At 35.1% G+C, this 20042-nt stretch overlaps 2 protein-coding genes across 16 annotated transcripts; both read right to left on the bottom strand.

Moving 5' to 3' along the window:
* Window positions 1–2115: 2115 nt before the first annotated feature.
* LOC112286493 (protein argonaute 16) lies at window positions 2116–8504 on the bottom strand. Of its 14 annotated transcripts, XR_016504778.1 has the most exons (12): window positions 5855–6118; window positions 5410–5428; window positions 4993–5110; window positions 4721–4880; window positions 4487–4602; window positions 4137–4378; window positions 3940–4011; window positions 3692–3755; window positions 3479–3592; window positions 3260–3333; window positions 2889–2989; window positions 2116–2746 (listed from the first exon to the last, which is right to left on the bottom strand). XR_016504778.1 is itself a non-coding variant. In XM_090253192.1 (7 exons), the coding sequence occupies exons 1-6, from the start codon at window positions 7569–7571 to the stop codon at window positions 5886–5888; spliced, it is 1071 nt and encodes a 356-aa protein (XP_090109318.1). In that variant the 5' UTR covers window positions 7572–7670; the 3' UTR covers window positions 4995–5110; window positions 5855–5885. The 14 variants fall into 14 exon arrangements, 3 of the variants coding, with proteins under 3 accessions (XP_090109318.1, XP_090109316.1, XP_090109317.1); XR_016504777.1 differs by having other exon boundaries at window positions 5410–6118; XR_016504779.1 differs by lacking the exon at window positions 5410–5428.
* A 4776-nt stretch (window positions 8505–13280) lies between these two features.
* On the bottom strand, window positions 13281–19330 carry LOC112286589 (caffeoylshikimate esterase). 2 transcript variants are annotated; one of them, XM_024528581.3, is made up of 7 exons: window positions 19183–19330; window positions 18859–18993; window positions 18656–18691; window positions 18034–18166; window positions 17797–17943; window positions 17433–17701; window positions 13281–17329 (listed from the first exon to the last, which is right to left on the bottom strand). In XM_024528581.3, exons 2-7 carry the CDS (start codon window positions 18940–18942, stop codon window positions 16904–16906), a joined length of 1095 nt encoding a protein of 364 aa, XP_024384349.1. In that variant the 5' UTR covers window positions 18943–18993; window positions 19183–19330; the 3' UTR covers window positions 13281–16903. The 2 variants fall into 2 exon arrangements, with proteins under 2 accessions (XP_024384349.1, XP_090109315.1); XM_090253189.1 differs by having other exon boundaries at window positions 18859–19330.
* Window positions 19331–20042: the final 712 nt, after the last annotated feature.

Genomic DNA, 20042 nt, shown 5'->3' with positions numbered 1-20042 from the left:
TTATTTTTTTATATTTTGAATTTTTAAAAGAATGTTCTTATAAATTACAAAAAAAATATTTTGAAATTGACCAAGACTAGAAAACCTTCTAACAATCATAGAAAGACATTGTTTAGTAGCCAATGGTTGAAATCTTCATCACTTAATAAAATATGCTTTGCCAAATATATATAAGTATCTTAGTTGCATTTTAGTATCTTCAGACAACCTGGATTATATACAAGGAATACTTTGTGGTAGCCTAGACAAATTGTGTAATGCATTTTTGAAATATCAACAACTCTTGGGCAAAAGACATGCATTCCATGGTTAAAAATTACTTATAAGTCTCTACCAAAGACCTCCAATATGTTCAAATTTAACTTTTCTATGCCTTTGAAAATCATATTAAAGAAATCAAAGTACAAGCAAGCATGGAGTAGATTTGTATTAATCACCAACAAAGCTACAATCTAAGGATGTTGTGAGATATGTCTTTTTCTATGCTTACAAAGAGGACCTCAATGACTAATCTCATGCTTTTATGACTATATAAGGCTTGCCTATTTGCCACCTAATATGGACAAAACTTGAAGCAAAGATGCACTTGTTTGTAGATGTTTTCTATTTTTTTTAGTACCTTGTCAATATGTAATGACTTAGACTAGAAGTTGGATTTATGTATAGAAGTATTTCAAGTAGTATAAGAGTATTGTAGAACATGGATAGCATTGGATCTATCTTTGATGAGGTTAGAGGTACCTATTAGATCTTGGCACTCCATCAGCAAGAACAAGTGTACAATTAACTTCTAAAAATGATATTATAGACTCTAGCATTAAAGAATCTACCATTACAATATATGCGTGGATGTCTAAGAGGCTCTATCAATGAGGCACTCATACAAACACCATACCAAAACAAATACAAAGAGATCCATTCTAATTTGAATTATTCTAAAGGAATGTGTCTTCTTAACTTATAGGCATAACTTGTGTATTAAAGTGTATAGTATGTAATTAGGTTGGCCACAATACATGTACCTGTATTGGCCATATTATATTCTTACAAGATATTGACTAGTAATTGATTAAAATATAATATTTCTAAAGGAATGTATCTTCTTAATTTGCAGGCATAACTTGTGTACTAAAGTGTATAGTGTGTAATTAGGTTGGCCACAATATATGCACTTATATTGGCCATATTATATTCTTACAAGATATTGACTAGTAATTGATTAAAATAAAATATATTTGAAGAAAGTATAATCCAATACAATATCTTTTAAATATAATGCAATAAGATTGAAAGTGTTTTTTGCACTCTAAAGAGACATGTAGGTAAAGTTGATGGTACTCAAGGATATACTAGTATTTAACATTGCAAGCACTTCAAAAGCAGCCCAAAAGTCATATAAGTGGTGGAAATAGCAATTTGAGGGGTTTATTTAGCATTCTTTTTAGATTTACTGTATAAATTTATTAATTTTAAAATATCTAATTAAACTTTTTACACTTTATTTATTTTTTTGTTTTTGTTTGTTTTTTTCTTTTTTCTTTGGTACATTTATTGATCTTCCCATTATCATGTTTATTTTCTAAACCAAAAAATGAGTTTATTCTGTCTTTCTATCAGCTCATTGCATTTAAAATAATATAATTTAAAAATAATATAATAATTTAAGCCCTGTGTCCTTTACATTTTGCCACTCTCTTTCGTAGTTACAGGCCATGTGGACACATCATTCAAGTCTTTGGTTTCTTTTATTATCTATTTCTTCATTTATATATTTATAAGTTTAATGTCACTTTCAAATTACAGGCATGTATGCCATTGAACTTAACCTGACGATTTTGTATACTCCATCTCTCTAAAACGTTAAAATCAACTATCTTTTAATGTAACAAAGTGTGCATTTAAATTCAAATTCAAATTATTGTTTATCGTGTAGACATTATGTTATAAATCCTTGCAGCAATATCTACATATCTTATTTATGCTGATTTCTATTCCCTTTCCTACGTGCTTATATTCAAAATTTGCAACACTGCCATGCGAGGAGTACAAAAATAAAGTAATTATATAGCTTAAGTGAATAATTGTATACAAACAGCTTCGGGGCCTGTGCAAGGATTTGGGCACATACACTCAATTAGACACAAAAACGTCTTTTTACACGGATGATATTGTTGATCTTCACCAAAAACTGATCAGCATTCAAAGCAAACGAACCCTAAAAGGAAGAGGATGCCTCACACGAAGGTTAAGTGTCAGGATTTAACAACAGACCCCATGTTTCTATTTTCCATTGTAGAACTGAACTTGCACAAAACTTGTGGGTAGAAAAGATCCCACTGAGATAATATCGAAACGGTTGTGAAGTATTTCAGAAACTTTATGACAGAGTTGTCGATCTAGGTCTACAATTACCTTTGGTATCAAAAAACAAGTGCATCCATTGATTTGGAGGACCATGATTCAGGAGCCCCGGTAATTGACACATTTACAGACTGTTAATAAACTTGCTGAGGAAAGTTGAGGTGCGGAGTGCTGGATGTGGGATAGAAGTCAGCAGAAGTACATGGAGAAATCCGGCTTCAGCTTCAGTTCTGGAAGAGATGGAATCAGTTTAGGAGAACCCCCTTCGCGAAGAGCCGCTGTGTCCTTTACATTATTTTAAATTATTTTATTATTGTTTCTCGAAGAGCTGGTGTCTGATCCTTCCCAAGTGCTGCCACGATGTGGGCATAGCCTGCGAGCGCCGCTGCAATCAAGGTAGATCCCACAGGCAAATTTTGTAACCTTGGGGGAAATAAAAACTTGGACTTGGTACTTTTCCAATGATTATAAGACGAGAGAGAAGGGGAAAAAATGGGTGGAAAAACTGATGTGCTGCTAAGACTTACCCGTGGAAATCGAGGTTGAGCTGCACAAATCACCTCATATCGTGAAAAATCAAGGATGCTGAAAACATTCAATGTGATAATTGAATGATACTGAAATGGAACTGCACAGAACCACGAGATGTACCATTCAGATCCCAACTTACGTGTAACACAAATTATTCGACAGGCACTGAATGTCGTCAGGTGCAAGCTTGTTCTCATTCAGCAACACATGGTAGTGACTTGGACGAGATGTACCCTGAAGCAAATATATGGTGCCGCAGAAATTAAAAACTTTTCACCACGAAAATCAGACGATGAAATAAGTTCCTATTACAAGTTTTTGAATTCTGTTAATTGTTGTGAGAAATGGGATAAGGAGAGGGGAGTACGATGAGACCAGCTTGACTGAGGAGGAAGTAGTCGTAGTTGTGAGGGTGGCAGATATCTTTATCAATAACTGTGCCTGCAAACCAGCACATCCATAAAATAGAAATGTTATTGCAAGGTTAGGCTAAAATAAAACCCACGGTAAATTAATCAATTAAGATCATTTACAGAAGTCTGATACAATGCACATGAAATCAGGTAAGATTCGTGTCCGGAATCACGTTGCCATTTCGCTAGGTGTCTCTGCTCTGGGAAAAGAAACGCGTGTTATGCCTCTTCTGAACGACGATAAAAGTAATTCCTGGATTATAGTCCTCTTGGATGTCTCTACATACCTGTGAGAACAAAGGAAGTTTTTTAGGTTCATCCGCTACTTCACTTCTCACAGAGAATTCAACTTAATCTTAATGCAAGATTGAGGGCATGAAACGTACTCTTTTAAATGCATTCACCTCTTCCTTCAAGCAATCAGCAAACCGGCCCTCACGGACGCCATCCCTGCACGAACCAAAGGATCCTAATTATAGAATGAACACACGTATCCAGAAAATTTTGTAGGACACAACAGTTCCGCAAACATCGCAGAGCTCTCCTGGGAGGAATGAATAATCCAAATATCGATACTTGAAAGATTATTGAGACGAGTGAGGGAAAATCAACCAAAAGCAACAAGAGAAAGTACCTGTGGACAGTGACTTGAGAGGGTTTGCACACAGGGCCTCTGCAAGTTCTGTGAAACTCCAGAAGTAGGTCTCTGAAGAAGACATCGTCAGATTTGGTAATACTTGAAATGTATCATCAAGTCATGTGTTCAAATTCCATCCAGGACTCCCTTAACAACCAGGACGATAAAAAAACTTAACCATATAGATCACTAACTTGACCATGGCGCTCTTAGGCTCCCAGAGCCCTTCGATCAACTTTAACTTCGATTGCTGTGTCCCTGCCCGTGTTGCGAAATGAAAGACATCAGGCCAGTTCTTCGTTGCAACCACTGCTGCAACAGAGGGGAAGTTCTCTCCAATGGACCCGTGAGATACGTCGATACCAAAGATAATGGTAGGCGCCCCACCAAGGCAGCTCGTAATTTTTGAGGTCAATGGCGAGTTGAACCCTTCCATCTGCGCACAACTCAAGAATTCCGAATCATTGAACTCAATCAACACTTAACCTCTCAACAACCTCGTGCAATCTTCAAATAGCTTGAGTCATAGCAGACGATTGCTCACCTTCTGATTAATTTTCAAAACCAGGTTCCAAAGGTACTGAGGATTAAACTGGCGAGGCTTGATCATGCACTGTGAAATGACCCCGATCCTCATCTCGAAATATCTCTTGAACGCCACTGTCGATCATAAAATTGAACCTTATTAGATGAATCCCATATAATTTTAAAAAATTATGTCTTGTAAGATAAGAAATTTATCAGGGTCTCAAGTCAGGAAGGCAACACGTGTGCTAACCATACAAGTTGCTGCTGGAACTATCCGTTGGTAATGCAACCAAGATGAACACAGGGTTGTACTTCTTCAGTGCCCCAATCATAAATTCTACTCGTCTCTCAATTGCCAGGTTTTGTGCATTATGTGGCTCTTTTTCCACTCCCGCTGGCTTCCCCATCATCTGAATCATGGGGAGGTATTAAATAATTAAGAAATGCATTCACGTGAACGAAACTGTCAAATATGAGAGCGATTGTGTATATGCTTAAGGTGATCTGAATTCGGGACATCACCAGTCCTTGTCTGCAGCTAACTTCCATCAACTGCATTCCAATGTGATTCCCGTCATGGCAGCGATCATCAAAGACAGCAACAGCCCAGGGATCTATTTATGACACCCTTGTGCATGGTCTGCAATCGAACCCAGATGACACGAAATTAAGGCCATGGTTCAGAAAGACTACCCCATCTCAAAAATAGACCGATGTGACCAAAGCAAAACCAAACCTCCGTGTTTTCTGAAGTTCCAGCGACCTTCTCGAGGTCCCTCTGCCCTCCCATTTCCAAATGAAAGCATTTAAATGAAAAGAAACAAATGAGTGGTGCACATATAAACATATAGCTTTAGGTGCGTCGCCCTCAATTCGACGTTACAAAACAACTGATCAAGCTGCCAGTCATATGAACTAAGGGCAGTGCAATTGGAATACCTGAGGGGGAGGTAGTATCCTGCCATTCACAGTAGCCAACTTATTGTCAAGAAGCAGTTCAAACTAAGCGACTGGTTTGGCAGAATGAACTTCCTCACATCCAAGGCGTGGACATAAAACAGCAGCACGTTCGTCAACAGATAACAATGATTAATTCTTACACAAACATCAATGAAACAACACCCGAAGTAAACTAATCTAATGCTAATATTCGACTAGCTTTTTCACAAATTTTCTCCCGATCTTTTGAGCCCTGCTTGCAAGCTGCGATCTGAGCCGTCCTCTGCTCACTGGAAAGAGACTTGGTGTACCGCTGTCCGGCAACAATCTTACACAACTGTCACATCTGTGACTAACTATCAGATGAAATAAAGTTAATAATTTTAAAGTTTCGAAGACAAATTTATAGAATTCCGGGACCAGGAGAAGGAATCATCTAGGTCACCTCTGATGGTATGAAAGGCGGCTTCTTCTTGTTACCGACGTCCAGCGCTGGAAGATTGGGTAACTGAGGATAAACGAGTAAATCTCAGAGTGGTATGCTTCCACTGAAATCTACTCCTCTTGGTAGCCGCCCTCGCAATCTTTTTTACGCGCCTAGTAAATCTGTGCTAACATTGAAAAGTTAGTCTCAAAGATCTTGGTCACCAAACCGATAAATTGCACATTTTGAACTGATTGTGAAACAAGGTGGTTCGGCAACCGTCACTTGTGTTCTCGGATGGCGCGGTCACTTAACCCTGAGATCTTGCGCGGTCTTGGCAGTGGTTGGTGAGCGGACTCGATCCGGACCCCTTCGAGATAACTCTTTGCTTTGTGCCAATCTCTGCCTCGCAAATGTTGGAGGTCTCTCACACCACACTTCAAGAGAAACATTTCCACCAGAACTGGCTTGAGCATGGTCGTCATGGTGATATCTACAGCACATGCACCCGTCACATAAACAAAAGAATGATTGAAGGTGTAGCACATACATTATACTAGACAAGGTAGTGATTTAACAGTAGGATTTTCAGAAAATAGTTGTGTGCACTCACCGAGATTGAGGGTCATTCCCAATCCAGTAGGTCTTACACTGGAATGATAGCCTCTCCAGTCCTCAATCCCTTCGCCTAGGTCACAAACTGGACCCAAGTCTGGATGGAAGAAGTTGTCTCTCACAAGAAGATGGCCCCTGCATTCCGTCAAAATCAATCAGCCACGCAGACGAAGTCATACTTCAAAGCTTTAAAATCTTACCCGAAGACAGGAAGTTCAATGGAATCAAAGCAGCACAAGATTTACATTTGCCTCTTCGAATCGCTCTCACGAAGGACAATATTCAGGACAGGAAGTGTATCCAAAGCTTGAACTTCTTGGTCATGGTTGCACTTGCCCATCGCTCCATTTATCATCTCCTCGATTGCCTTCATGCGACTCTTAGCAGCGAACTCAATTCTGACAATGAAGACTCTCTCCCTAGAGATGATCTTCCTTCTTTTGACCACTTCATTGCGTGGACTACCTGCAAGTCAAGATAACAAAAACGTTCAACCAATCGATTCAGAATGACATCGACAATTTCCGCACTTATTGGAGGTTAATTAGCACAGACTTTGAAGTTTCCTCTACATGCCTGGAGATGGAAAGTGCGATGATTGATAGTCATCAGGCCTGCCATCCCTATCGCCGGGTCTTAACAAGGGGTCTCTGCCATCGTCAAGAAATACCCGGAACTCCTTTGATTTGAAGTTTAAGCTTCCGCTCGTGAATAAAGACTTATCCCCGTCGTAAACTCCTTGATTACCGCCACATTCCGCTTCCTCGTACGTGTCGCAGAGCTTCTTTACAATGTCGCGACAGAGCTTCTTGTTCGTCACTGGTAGTTTGATAGAAACCTACAAAATAACACATCAGAAGTATAACACTACCCACCTTGGATATCCTGAGCGCAACCGTTACAGAGGAAAGTAAACAATTAATCGCAAACTCTTTCCTTAAACAGGAATCCGAAGAAGCCGGTGTAGCAATGCTCTCACATAGTAATCATAGACGTCATCCCACTTCATCAACTTGGCATTGAGGTGGATCCCGCTTAATTGTGTGGGTCGCCCATTCCGCTCAAATTCTGGTCTGCTCGCTTTCGGAAATATTGGCATATCCACAAGTGCAACCAGAGCCATACTGCAGCTTCCCTCAATTGGAACCCACCCACTTCCACTGGCGATTCACCCGATTGGTCCGAGATTAGACCCCTACACTCAATTTTCGACCGCCACCCACATCATGGGAGGCAATTCTGACTGGTGGCGGAGGAGGGGGTGTCATGGTTGGAGCCTGCTCGGCCTCTGTACTGCCTCCAGTCTCCTCCATTGCGGTATACACTCAACGATCTCTTCGCGCAGAACGAGGTTCGACACTAGGAATGACTGAAAGAGAAAAGCTATTTGAAAGTGTTCGTGCGCATTACACATACAGCCTGGTTCTATTCAGGATGAAACGTTTATCATCTCACATAGGTATACTATCTATGCAGCATCCGCCTGAAACTGGCTTCCAACACAATCCCATGAAACGACAGAACGTAGCACAAAACACCCCTTCTCTGGACACGGACTGCTGTCGCAAGAACATTACGAAAGTGGTACCCATGCCAAGAACCGTGGACAAACACAAATGATAACATAAATACTAATATAAATACAAAGTAACTCAAAACAATTATCACGAAACATCGCAACTCAACAATGACCCGCTAGAGCAAGTCCAATCTTTCCTTTCAGGCGCTCTGCTTCAGCACGAGCAGAGCACCTGCCTCAAAAATGGAACCAAGAGTTAAGAATCCACGCCAAGTTGCCGAAATGGGAAAGGAACCCAGCTGCACAAGCAAGAATAGCCTCCCCTCGGAACCATCAGTTCTTACAGTTCAGCTTCCAGAAACCGCTGTCGACGCAATAGAGACGTGACGAAAGCTTCGTACTCTCCTGTGCTTGCTCTTCCACTCCCGGACAACAGATTATCTTTGCATGAGAAGCCAAACGTACTTGTCCTTGCATTCCAGCCTAGCAACAAGATTGAAAAGACATGGGTGAGTATATAATGCCGCCGTCGCCGTCGCCGTCGCCTTCACAATCGCCTTCAGGGTGGATTCCTCGCGGCCTGCCCGCACCGACGCACCATGCTGACGCCGCAGTGAGAGGCTGCGCGATACCATGATCGTCCTCATCGTCCTTCTCATCATCAGCTTCAGCTGCTGCAGCATCAGGGCGTGCGGCAGCCTCGTCGCCGCATCAGTCGCGTCGATACTCCTGCGTCGGTGGTCTCAGCGCCGAGTCCACGGTATATATTCAAACGTATGTGTATTGTATATTAAATACTATACGGTTATGTGTCGTGCGAGAGGATGTATTGTATTGTGATGGATTGTGTAGAGTACATTGGTGTGAATTTCGATGCACCATGAGCATGGTTTTCTTATCAATGGCTGTTTGGAGTGTTTGATTCTCCCAAAAGAGGTGTGGCTACAAATTATAACTCCCTTGGATGAGAAATGAGAAAAGTATTGGAGCATGTCCACATTTTGCTTTTCAATGAATATTTTTTCAAATGTTATCAACTAAGTATAGATGTATTATGCTTGATTTATAATCTTGGTTGATAGAAATATTATAAATTATATAAAGATTTATAATTAATATGAAATTATGAAATTTTATAGTTTCTAAGTAATTTAAGTAATTTAGAAGCATGTAGATAATAAGGAGTATATAAAATATATATTATATCAATTAAAAAATTTTATATTTGTTTCTCTCTACCTCTTTTATGTCACAATTGCCAATACTTGTGGAAGTACTAAGATAAAAAAAAGTGTCCTTGCATGCATATATTTTTTATTTGCTGAACTAAGATTTAGTTCTAAGAAAATAAAATAAAAAAGTAAAATTGAGTATCTATGGTGGTATAAAAAGAAGATATAAAAAGCCATTGGTTTTATAATAACACACATATTAATCACACTTCAATCAATATGAACCACCACCACTTCATCATCATTTTCTATGCAATTATGTACTTCACTTTTTTGGTAGAAAATTCATTGGTAGAAATTTCATTGATAAAGAGAGTTTTAGTCAAAGAGTTTTTTGCTTTATGCAATAATACCAATTTTTCGCTTAGTTCAAATGAAAAGAGAAGACATATTCATCAAGTATGATTTGTATGCTAATTCATGTCTATAATATGCTCACCTACAATTTAAAAAAGACAAACAAAGCAACATATGCAAAAGTTGTGAATAAATTAACTTGCTTTTTAATAATATGGAATAAAATAGTCTTGCCACAATGTTGTCATGGTATTTATTTTTCTTGGCCAAAGTATAAGATTCAATTAAAAGGCTTTAGTGGCATAGAATTTAAAAGCTTCAAAATGTTTGAAGAAGTTGACTATTATTTAGGCATTAGGATTTTGAATCTGATGGTGTTGTGATGTAACACGGCTAATAAATGAAAGAGAGTAAAAAACATTATATTATAGAAGATATTATTTTAAAATATTATAGCAAATTATCTTAGAAAATAGGTAATAGTCAAAAAGATAGTAAAACTAAAAAGTACTATTGTTGCCTTTTTACAAAATAGGCTTCTACTTACTTTATAGGGCCATAAATAAGGAAAAAAAAAGTAGATTGAGAAATAATATAATATAGACATATGTACAAAGAAGTTAAGAGTAGATGTTAGCAAAATTTACCTCAAAAAGCCAAGAATTGATACCCGGAGAGGACTAGTTGTCAACTTGGATTAAAATCATACCCTAAGATACAAAATCATGCACTTATGGAGACTTTGCACATTCTTTGGTAAATCAAAGAATGAGATTTGAGAATAGACTTGTAAAGAGATTTTTAGACATTGATTTTATATCAATTGAGTTAATATTTAATTTTGGGAGAATTTTTAAAGTTAGTAATGTTCTTAGTTGGTTTAGATTTTGAGAAATAAAACTATGTTTAGATATTTGAGGGTTTCTTTAGTTTTGTGGTATATGTATAAATAAATTTTAGAAAAAATGTTGGTGTACTAGTTACAAATATGTGTGAAAATTTTGAGATCAATCAAAGAATTTGATCGAAGTGTGTGAAGGTTTTTGTGGATTGAGGTCTTAGAAATTGGAGTTTGAAGGTCAGTGAGTATTTTTAGGATCTTTAATAATTCGTCAATTGGATTGAAGTGAATTTTTTTTAATAGCAACTAGACTTGATTTTCAATAATTTAAGTGAATTTTGGGAGAAATTCAATAGTTCAAAAAAAAATATCGGTACTAGAAGTTCAACATTTAAATTGGAGTAGGAAGTTGGCCAATACCAGAGTAGATTTTAGAATTTTTCTTCCATTTGGTATGTGCAATTATCTTCAAATTTTTTATACTTATTTTTAACTAAGATTTTAAGAGATATGTAATTTTTTAAATAAAATCAATGGTTTAATCAATAGATATTGGAGCTCTAATCTATCTTAGGATTCATTTGAGTTGATTAAGTTTTGATTAGGATTTGGTTTAGAATTTAGGAGTTGTCTAGGATTTGGTTTAGGATTTGATTCAAGATTTAGGATTTATCTAGGATTTAATTTAGGATATAGGATTTATTTAGGACTTAGGATTTGATTTAGGCTTCATGGTTTGTCTAAGATTTGGTTTAGGATTTAGGATTTTTTAGGATTTGATTTAGGACTTAGAATTTATTTTAGGTTTGATTTAGGATTTAGGATTTACCAAGGATTTGGTTTAGAGTTTAGGATTTATCTAGGATTTGATTTAGGATTTAGGATTTAGAATTTGTATAGGATTTGGTTTAAGATTTAAAATTTAGTTAGTATTTGACCTAGAGTTTAGTGAAGGTCTATTAGGATTTTAATTAAGATTAAATTAATATTTGATTAATATTTACTTAAGATTTAATTTTAAAAATTCTAATTTTTTTTAGGATTTCTTGTGGATTTCTTTTGTATTTCTTTAAGATTTTTTTAAAGCCAACTTAATATTTCTTTATGATATTTTTACAATTTTTTAGAATTTCTTTAGGATTTCTTCATGTTTCTTTTGTAATTTCTTTAAAATTTCTTTTGAATTTGAATAAAACTTGATTAGTATTATTGAAGTTTAATTAAATTTTATTTAGAATTCTATTAAAGTTGTTAGGATATTTTTGTTGCAATTTCCCTTCTATCTTCCACAACTAGGTGCTTAAAGCATTTTCAAGAAAGACTTCATGTAATATAACAATAAAGATTGTGGCTTCTTTAAGTAGATGGAGTTAGTTTTGCTATATCAATTTGTCACGTATATAACTAAATAGTAATATGATGATGGATTATAAAGTAAGAAAAGCAAAGGAATAGAAAATTTAATATTTTGTTCTCTCTTTCTTTAAAGATAGTTCTATAAAGATTTCTTTATAACTATTCATATTCAATTTATTTTTGAATTTTTCGAATAAACCTTTTGTTAGAGGTTTTGTAAACAAATCTACAACATGTTTGGTTATTGTTATATAATTTAGTTATATTTCTTGTTGTTCTATTTTTTTCTTAAATAATAAAAATATATTGAAATATGTTTATTATATGGAATTATTTTAGGATTTAAGCCATCTTTATAGAGGCTTCATTATTACAATTTATAGTAATTGATTTGTTAATAATCATTCTTAAATTGTTGCTAAGAATTTCTAACTATGAGCTTTTGCATGAGGTTGGTGACATAGCCATATGTTTGGCTTCTATGTAAGATGTTGCAATACTTGATTTTTTTTTTAACATCCAAGTTATTGGTCTATTGCCAATACAAAGACAAGGCCTTTAATAGATTACATGCCTTTAATGTCTCTTGCCTAGTCACAGTCTACCAAGCCTTGAATTTTTTGTGAATTTGATTTCTTGTATATAATTTTTAGCTTTAAATTTTTTTAATATACTATGAGATTCTTTATATTACTCTTAGATGAAGGACTTGTGATCTATCCATATGTCTATTGATTTGATTTATAGCATATTTAGCATCAAGACCAATATGACATAAATATATCAATTTTTTAACTAAAAATTTATATTTTGTAGGATCAACTAATAGTAAAAATATATATGTGGTTAATATGAGATATTTAATCATTATTATAGAGCAAATGACACAATTTTTAAGGCCATATTGCAACAAAGTTTAAAGAGCGTAAATTCTTTATATTAAAAAAATGCCATGTATAACTCGAATAGATTTAGCTCTAAGAAATAGAATTATTGTATTGTTATTTTTTATTGATATTTCAAATTTTATTTTAAGTTGTTGTCTAAGCCATTGCCTTTATTTTTTCCAATTTCTTGTGTATAGTAAATTCTCAATACATAGTATTAGAAGCAAAATCTTATTACCATTGCTAATCACATATAGGTTATAGTCTTCAATTTATTTTTAAAAGCCTTGGTATTTAAAGTAAAAATCTATTTTTTGGTACTATATTTTTAATTCTTGTTATAAGTAATATAATACTTTTTTAAGTCTATATACCATGAATTCTTTTTCTTTTTCTACAAATCCTTTTGATTGTAAGTTTTAGACTTCTTTTTATACTTTTTCTTGCAAGAATATAATTTTAATATCTAAGTGAGCTAGTTGCCATTTCTTTTGAGATATAAATACAACTAAGAATCTGATTGTGACCTATTTTATACTAGATGCAAAGGTATCTTTGAAGTCAACTCTTTCTTATTGTTCAAAGTCTTCAGTTATTAATCTTGTTTTGTATTTTTTTACTTCTTTATTTTCTTTTCATTTAATTTTTTATATTGATTTTATAAATATTAAAATTTTTCTAAGCAAGAATTTTAATGGTTTTTAAATATTATTTTTGATATTTGAATCCATTTCTTTTTGCATATCTTCTTTCTATTCTTTATATTGTATTGTTTTTTCAAAGTTTGAAGATTCATTTTCTAGATCAATTATCTTAACAAAGTAATGTCAAAGATATAAATAATTACTTAGATAAGAAATATTAGATAGAAACTAAATATAGATAGATTTGATAACATCTTGTAAAAAGTTTTTTAGAAGCTTTATAGATACAAATTTGACTATATAAATATTTATAGGTGATTGGTAGGTTGAAAACTTAGTCAACAAATTGATAATATATTGCATGTACTGTTGACTTATGGTACAAGTTGACCATATAGTGCTCATGTACAAAACTTGTCATGCAAGTTAGATACATGTTTCATAAGTTGGACACATATTGGAGGTCCTATAGAATATTGCCACATAGCTCCTAATTAGATTATATACATGAAAAGAATAAAACCCTCTTTACTCTCGTCAATACCTTTCTTATCTTTAGTCTTGTTTCAAGAGCATTTAATTTTTTTTATTATTGGCAATAGTCATTCTAATTTAGTATTATATTATCTTTGAATAATTATCTATTCTTTTTGAGTGACATAAGAATATTTTGATCTTATTGTTTTTATTTTATTTATATCCTTGACAAATGATTGTAAATTTAGAAAGATATCTTTGAGATTTGACCCAATTTAATGTAGTATCTTTCATCAATCATTATTTTTTTTCTTAATGATATGATATTTGGATGTATACAAAATCTTAGAGAATCTTTAAGCTTATTAAATCTATTAAAAGAATTCATATCATTGTATATATCTTTGGTTGGCCATTATTTGTTTACATCAAACTCAGATCTAGAAGAGGCAAAGTTTGAAATAGGTAGTTGAATGACAATTTTTCCATCAATAAAGCAAAGATTGTTAGTTTCTTTGGAAATTTTTTTATTGAGTGATATTCTGGTGAGTTAGTTGTAGATAATAGAATTTGTAGTTCTTTGATAGCATTATTTCTTCATTGTATTCAATTTGAATTTGATCACTAAATAATAATGATAGAGATAAATTTTAAAATTTTAAAATTTTAAAATTATTTTTATAATATTTGTTCTCATCAAATATGATTTTCTTACTTTTAAATTTTTTTGAATTAAGGTCTATATTTGTGATATTCTTTAATTTCTTTGTCTATTCTAAGATATATTCTAAACTTTGAGCATACTTTTAGTTTGTCTCTTTTCTATTTTTGTAGATACAAATAGGCTAGATAGCCAAATATTTAAATATCCAATTTATTTGGTTTTGATAATATGAACTTTTCTTTAGGTATTTGTCCTAATTTGGCCTTAATTAAATAGTTGTTGATGAAGTTGATGGGAGTTTTTACTTCTTTTGGTCAAAAATATTTTAGTGCTTATCCACAAATTATTAAACATCTTATCTTATGGATATAGTCTTCTTTTTATGCTCTGCTACTCTATTCCAATGGAATATGTATACATTTGTGACCTACCTTGTGATATCTTATATTTTAAGATAGTCTAAAAATTAATTTAATAGATATTTTCTACTTCTATCCAATTCTAAGGTCCATATCTTACAAAGACATTGTTTCTCAATCATACCTTGAAATGTTATGAACATTGAAAATATTTGGTCTTTTATCTTTAAAAAAAATAGATTCATATTTTTTAAGATTAATTATCTACAGATATTATAAAATAATTATTATCTTCTAGTGATGTTGGAATGGCTCTACATAAATTAAAATGAATTAGTTTTAATTGTCATGTGGCTCTATGAATAGAATGCTTTGGAATATTAGTATGATTTTGTTTAACTTTCATGCATATTGAATATATCACCTTTTTTTGTCTCAACTTTGATAATTCAATTGCTAGTAATTGGGAGCTAAGTTGAATAAAACTTTGATAATTTAAATGTTTCAATTTACAATATCAAATGTAAGAAGTGTTTTATTTTGATTTAAATATATGTGCTTCTATTATTGGTGATTCAAGGATAGATTCTAAATTTTCTATAAATTCAAGAATATAGCATAGGAAAGAAGATTTTAGGGTGATAGTTTCTAATGTATCTAGTTTATGTAGGACATTTATTATATTTTTTATTTTGGTAGCTAGTATCCTATAAGATTGTTCACTTATGAATATTATGCACTTATTTTTGGTCAAAAGTACCATTGAAATAGAATTTTCTAATTGTTCAACTAAAATCATGTTCTTAAATAAATTAGGAATGTATTTAACATTTGGGATGTATTGCATTTTTCTTGAGAGCGTAAGAACATTAGATCAGCTTTGGCTAACAATTACATGGGTCTAGCCTTGAACACATATTATCAAAACAAGTGTTTGTATTAGTCATAAATCAATGATCATTTTACTATTCCTATTGAAGTACCATGAGGATTTTGAGTTGAAGAATCAACTCTTGTTATCAATTATTCTCAAAATTAAAAATACGACTAATATTTTATTTATATCATTATTCATAGGTGTGAAATCTAATTAAGAAATTTGAATACTCTCACAAGATATAATTGGCCACAAATGATAGTATTGTTGATGGTATTATGGTGAGAATTTGGATTCTATTTTTGTAACAAAATTTATTCTAAATTGCCTTAGATTTTGTACTAGAGTTGGCAATGGACAATTCTTTAATATATGGTTGTGTTTCTTGTATTGATGGCATATAATCATATATAATGGTTGATTATCAAATAATTCTTGTTGATATCTTATTCTTGTAGTTGATCCAAAGTATTGTATATTACATGCTAGATATAGATTAGAATTTATAAATGACATGAAGCTAGCTATGTCTTGATTTTCATACATGCAAAGATGAAAGAGATAGGACAACCATAAAATGATATTATTAAAAGACATAGGATATACAAATATCCTATCTTTTCATGTATGAAAGAGATAGAACAACCATGAAATATATATTGCATTTGTATATTCTATCTTTGCATGTATGAATTTCAAGATAGAATATATAAATGACATGAAGCTAGCTATGTCTTGATTTTCATACATGCAAAGAGACTCTTATTTGTTCAAGATGATCATTGTTTCAATAATGGTATTAGTTTAGAAGGCTCTTTATAGATATTGTCATGCCCCCTTAGAATCCTTGAAGTCTTCAATTTGGAGGCAAATGGAGTCATTGATGGCCAATTTAAGATAAGCCATTGTCTTTTTGCTCTTTCTAATCTAAACATTGAATTCTCTAGCTGTTAATTTGTTGTCATGACTAGTGGATTACTTGTCTTTGTTGTCTAGTTTGTTGTCATTGTCATCTCAAGTGGATTACTTGTCTTTGTTGTCTAGTGTTGCATTTTTTGCCGCACATATGGTCTAGACAATACACAATAAGTCTATATTTTTTAAAATTAATTTACAATAACACAATTTATATTTTTATTCAACAAAAACTATTGTATTGTAGTTGATGTGAATGTCATAAGTTGAATATATTTAGTATTTCAAATTTTAATACCTTTACTTCTTAATACTATATATAAATATATTTTAGAGTTACTAAAACTGTTTCTACAGTGTTATCGTCCAACAAGATCGGTTCGATTGTCAGGAAGCGTGTGATGGTGCGCTAAATTTGCCGAACTTGATCAAACTGGGTACAGCTCCAGCAACTCGTGCCTCGAACTCGCCGGAGTCGCTTGAGAGATGGAACCCGGCCTTGGAAGCGGCGCGAGCGTCGAGCCACAAGATGATGTCTCTCATGGCGGAGTGGACTCGGTCATCGGGCTCTCCCTGCAAGATGCAGTGCCACGAGTCCTCGTAGATGCGAAGTGTCTTATCGGTGGACTTCGCCCTCTCATGGAGAAGAATGCTGGACGATGGGTCGTTGACACAATCTCTGCCGCCTTGCATTATCATCATCGGCCACGACACCTCAGGCATCTTGCTCTCGATGAGGTCCGATGCTCGAAGCAGCTGAAGGGCAGTTCCTAGTCGAGGATTTTCTGTGTATGCAAGGGGCTGAAGATAGGCCTGCAATCACAGTATCAATCATTACGTCAATCAAAACTTAAATTAGAAGCTGATCAAAACCAACAGAGCGTGCTCACGTGAATCCGCAGGGTTCGACACTTACCAGTTTCCTCTTGCAGGGGTCTCGGAATCCAATAGCTGTGACGTCGTGGGTGTTAACCAGCTTCCCTTTAGGTATAATCTTCGCAAGCGCGGTCAAGAGTTGAACTATAATCCATGGAGGGTACATCTTTGCATGTATCTTGCACATGGGTGCCACAAGGACGGCGCCGTCCCACACGGTCGGGTCCTTGAGATGAGCTAATAGAGCAACCGCTCCTCCCATGGATTCTCCGAATAGAAAGCGCGGCAGACTCCGAAACTCTGCACGATCTGCCAGACTCTTTGTGATCAGCAACTTCCTAAAATAACTAGGAGGACTATCTGCAAATAAGCAAGGAGTAGTTGTACTGGAATAGTAGGCTCACCTATGATTTTTCGGTACTGGTATGCAACGTCGTCGACGAGATCGTTGAAATTGGGAATATAGCCATGCAATCCTTCCGACATGCCAAATCCAGGATAATCCATTCCATGCACACCGTATCCGGCCAACGCGAATGTTCGCGCTAATGCTGGTATTTGCAGTGAGTTTGGTTTGTCATTTCTTAAAAAACTTCACAGTGACAATAGCTACACCAAATTACTGAAAACTAAATGCTGACCTTCGAAATAAAAGGTGATGGAGTCTCCGTATCCAGGGCAAAGGAAAACGAGGCCAAGGAGCTGGCGCGTCCCTTCAATTGGCACCCAGCTTTTGATAAAAACCTCTATGCCCCTCGAGTTCTTCACAAACATCTGCAATCAATTCAGGTCTCATTACACTTAAAGGCCAAAGGTCGGAGTACCGTGGACCTTCGAGACATTCTCAAACTGCCAGGGTTCTTGGGCACTTCAGCATTCGCAAGAAGATCTGATTCAATTGCTAGAAACACTAATAATCAACTTATTTTTTACCCTTCGAATGGAATGCAATCCAACTAACCCTTCTCACATCAGTCCACTTTTAAAATCGTTATCCTTCACGTAAATACAGTCTGTGATTTGCCAAGAAGAAAAAAGAAAAAAGAAGAAAAAAAAGAGGCTGTGAATGACAAGCAAGGGACCTGCAGAAGTACTCTTCAGGGCCTTTGATTTAAGCCATGAAGTGGGTCTCAGTTTGAGTGACATACAACGGTATTCGAGCTATTCAATTGGTTCGTATAGAAGAATCCCAGCAACGTTAACGTCAATAAGTATTTCTTAAATAGTGAAGAGGTAACGAAGGAAGAAGGAATAGCTCTGCACCTCAATAACATTCAACCCTCTCTCTTGATCGCTTTGCTGCCAATCCACAAACCAAACCAGGGCACATGCTGTCATTATTCATGAACAATCCGAGTCGAATCACAGAGTAACAAATCAGAAATTCTAACAGAAGTCACACTGACAAGGCAGGCGCCATTAGCAAGAAGGGAGAAAATACAAAAGTAGAAGTGATCTGCACAAACAGGACAATTGTAGTGGAATTCCGTGTGGTTGCGGTAAAATTCATCTCTAGCAAACCGCCGATCAATCACGTCGTCCAGTGCCATTCTGTGCTATTTGAGTAGTCTGTTGAAAGAGCAACTCTTCCCTATTCTGATCTGCATTAACCAAGTCAGTTAATACAACGATCTTGCATGAAGAATCACCAGCTTTCTCAAACCAAGCACTGGACCGACAACGAGCGACCGCCAGGTAGAACCCATCCACAGTTTCAATCTCAAAACTGACACTCGGCGCATCTGAAAGCATCTAGAGCTTCCTGATTCCGATTGAAGCCAGCGTGATACCTCATTAGGCACGCAGCGACGAATCTGATCAAGCCTGTCTTCAGAATCGTGGTCATCCAAGCAAGTCCACAAAATGTTTGAAATATACTCACCCGATCCTTGCTTCGTGGGGTGCAACACGACTAAACAGAGAAGATTTTACGTGTGGTACTGGGAAAGCATTTACAGCATCTTAAACATGAACTGGGTGACTTAGTGCATCTTTATACGTAGAAGCTTGTATATTTCATTCAACCAAAAACGATTTAGAAGTGGCCCGTCACCTTTAGCTTGTTCCCTGAGAATGTAAAAAAGAAAAAAACCCCCATTAAATCTGATTGTCAAATAATCATGGGCGTCATAATCAAGGGGGTGAGAGAAAAAAGAGGACTTTGTTATTTGATAGTGAAATTTGTTTTTGTGAGGGAAAATATATGATGGTTTCTACAGAGCCTTGAGACTTCTAGAACCGGGCACATATAGTTCGCATTTGCGAGCTTCCTTTTTGCGGAGTTGTTGGAAGTGGTTGGTCTCTTACTTCGCACTTCCACAGAGGAAGACATAATGACTAATGGTTGTGAATACTACGTGTGAACAGAATTAACCCACTTGTTCTAGAACGACGAATTTAGACCCGTCAAATTAACATATTCACTAGTCATTTGACACACTTATACTGGTTCTCTCATCTTCGGCTTGAGTGATTCCTCAGGGTTCACGACGACAGAGCCAAACAAACTACTTTGAAGCACCTGTGTGTGTCTCCATCGTTCCAGGTCCCCTAGTTAGTTGAGTCTATTTCCGAATTTCACAATAGAAATAACTGTAAGACGATGTACGATGGGCCATTGCTAATAAAAGTGGCACGTGGCAAATTTCAA

This window comes from Physcomitrium patens, chromosome 9 (genome assembly GCF_059467195.1).
Source record: "Physcomitrium patens ecotype Gransden chromosome 9, ASM5946719v1, whole genome shotgun sequence".
In the NCBI taxonomy this organism is placed as follows: Eukaryota; Viridiplantae; Streptophyta; class Bryopsida; order Funariales; family Funariaceae; genus Physcomitrium; species Physcomitrium patens.
This window is presented reverse-complemented; position numbering and strand designations above follow the sequence as displayed.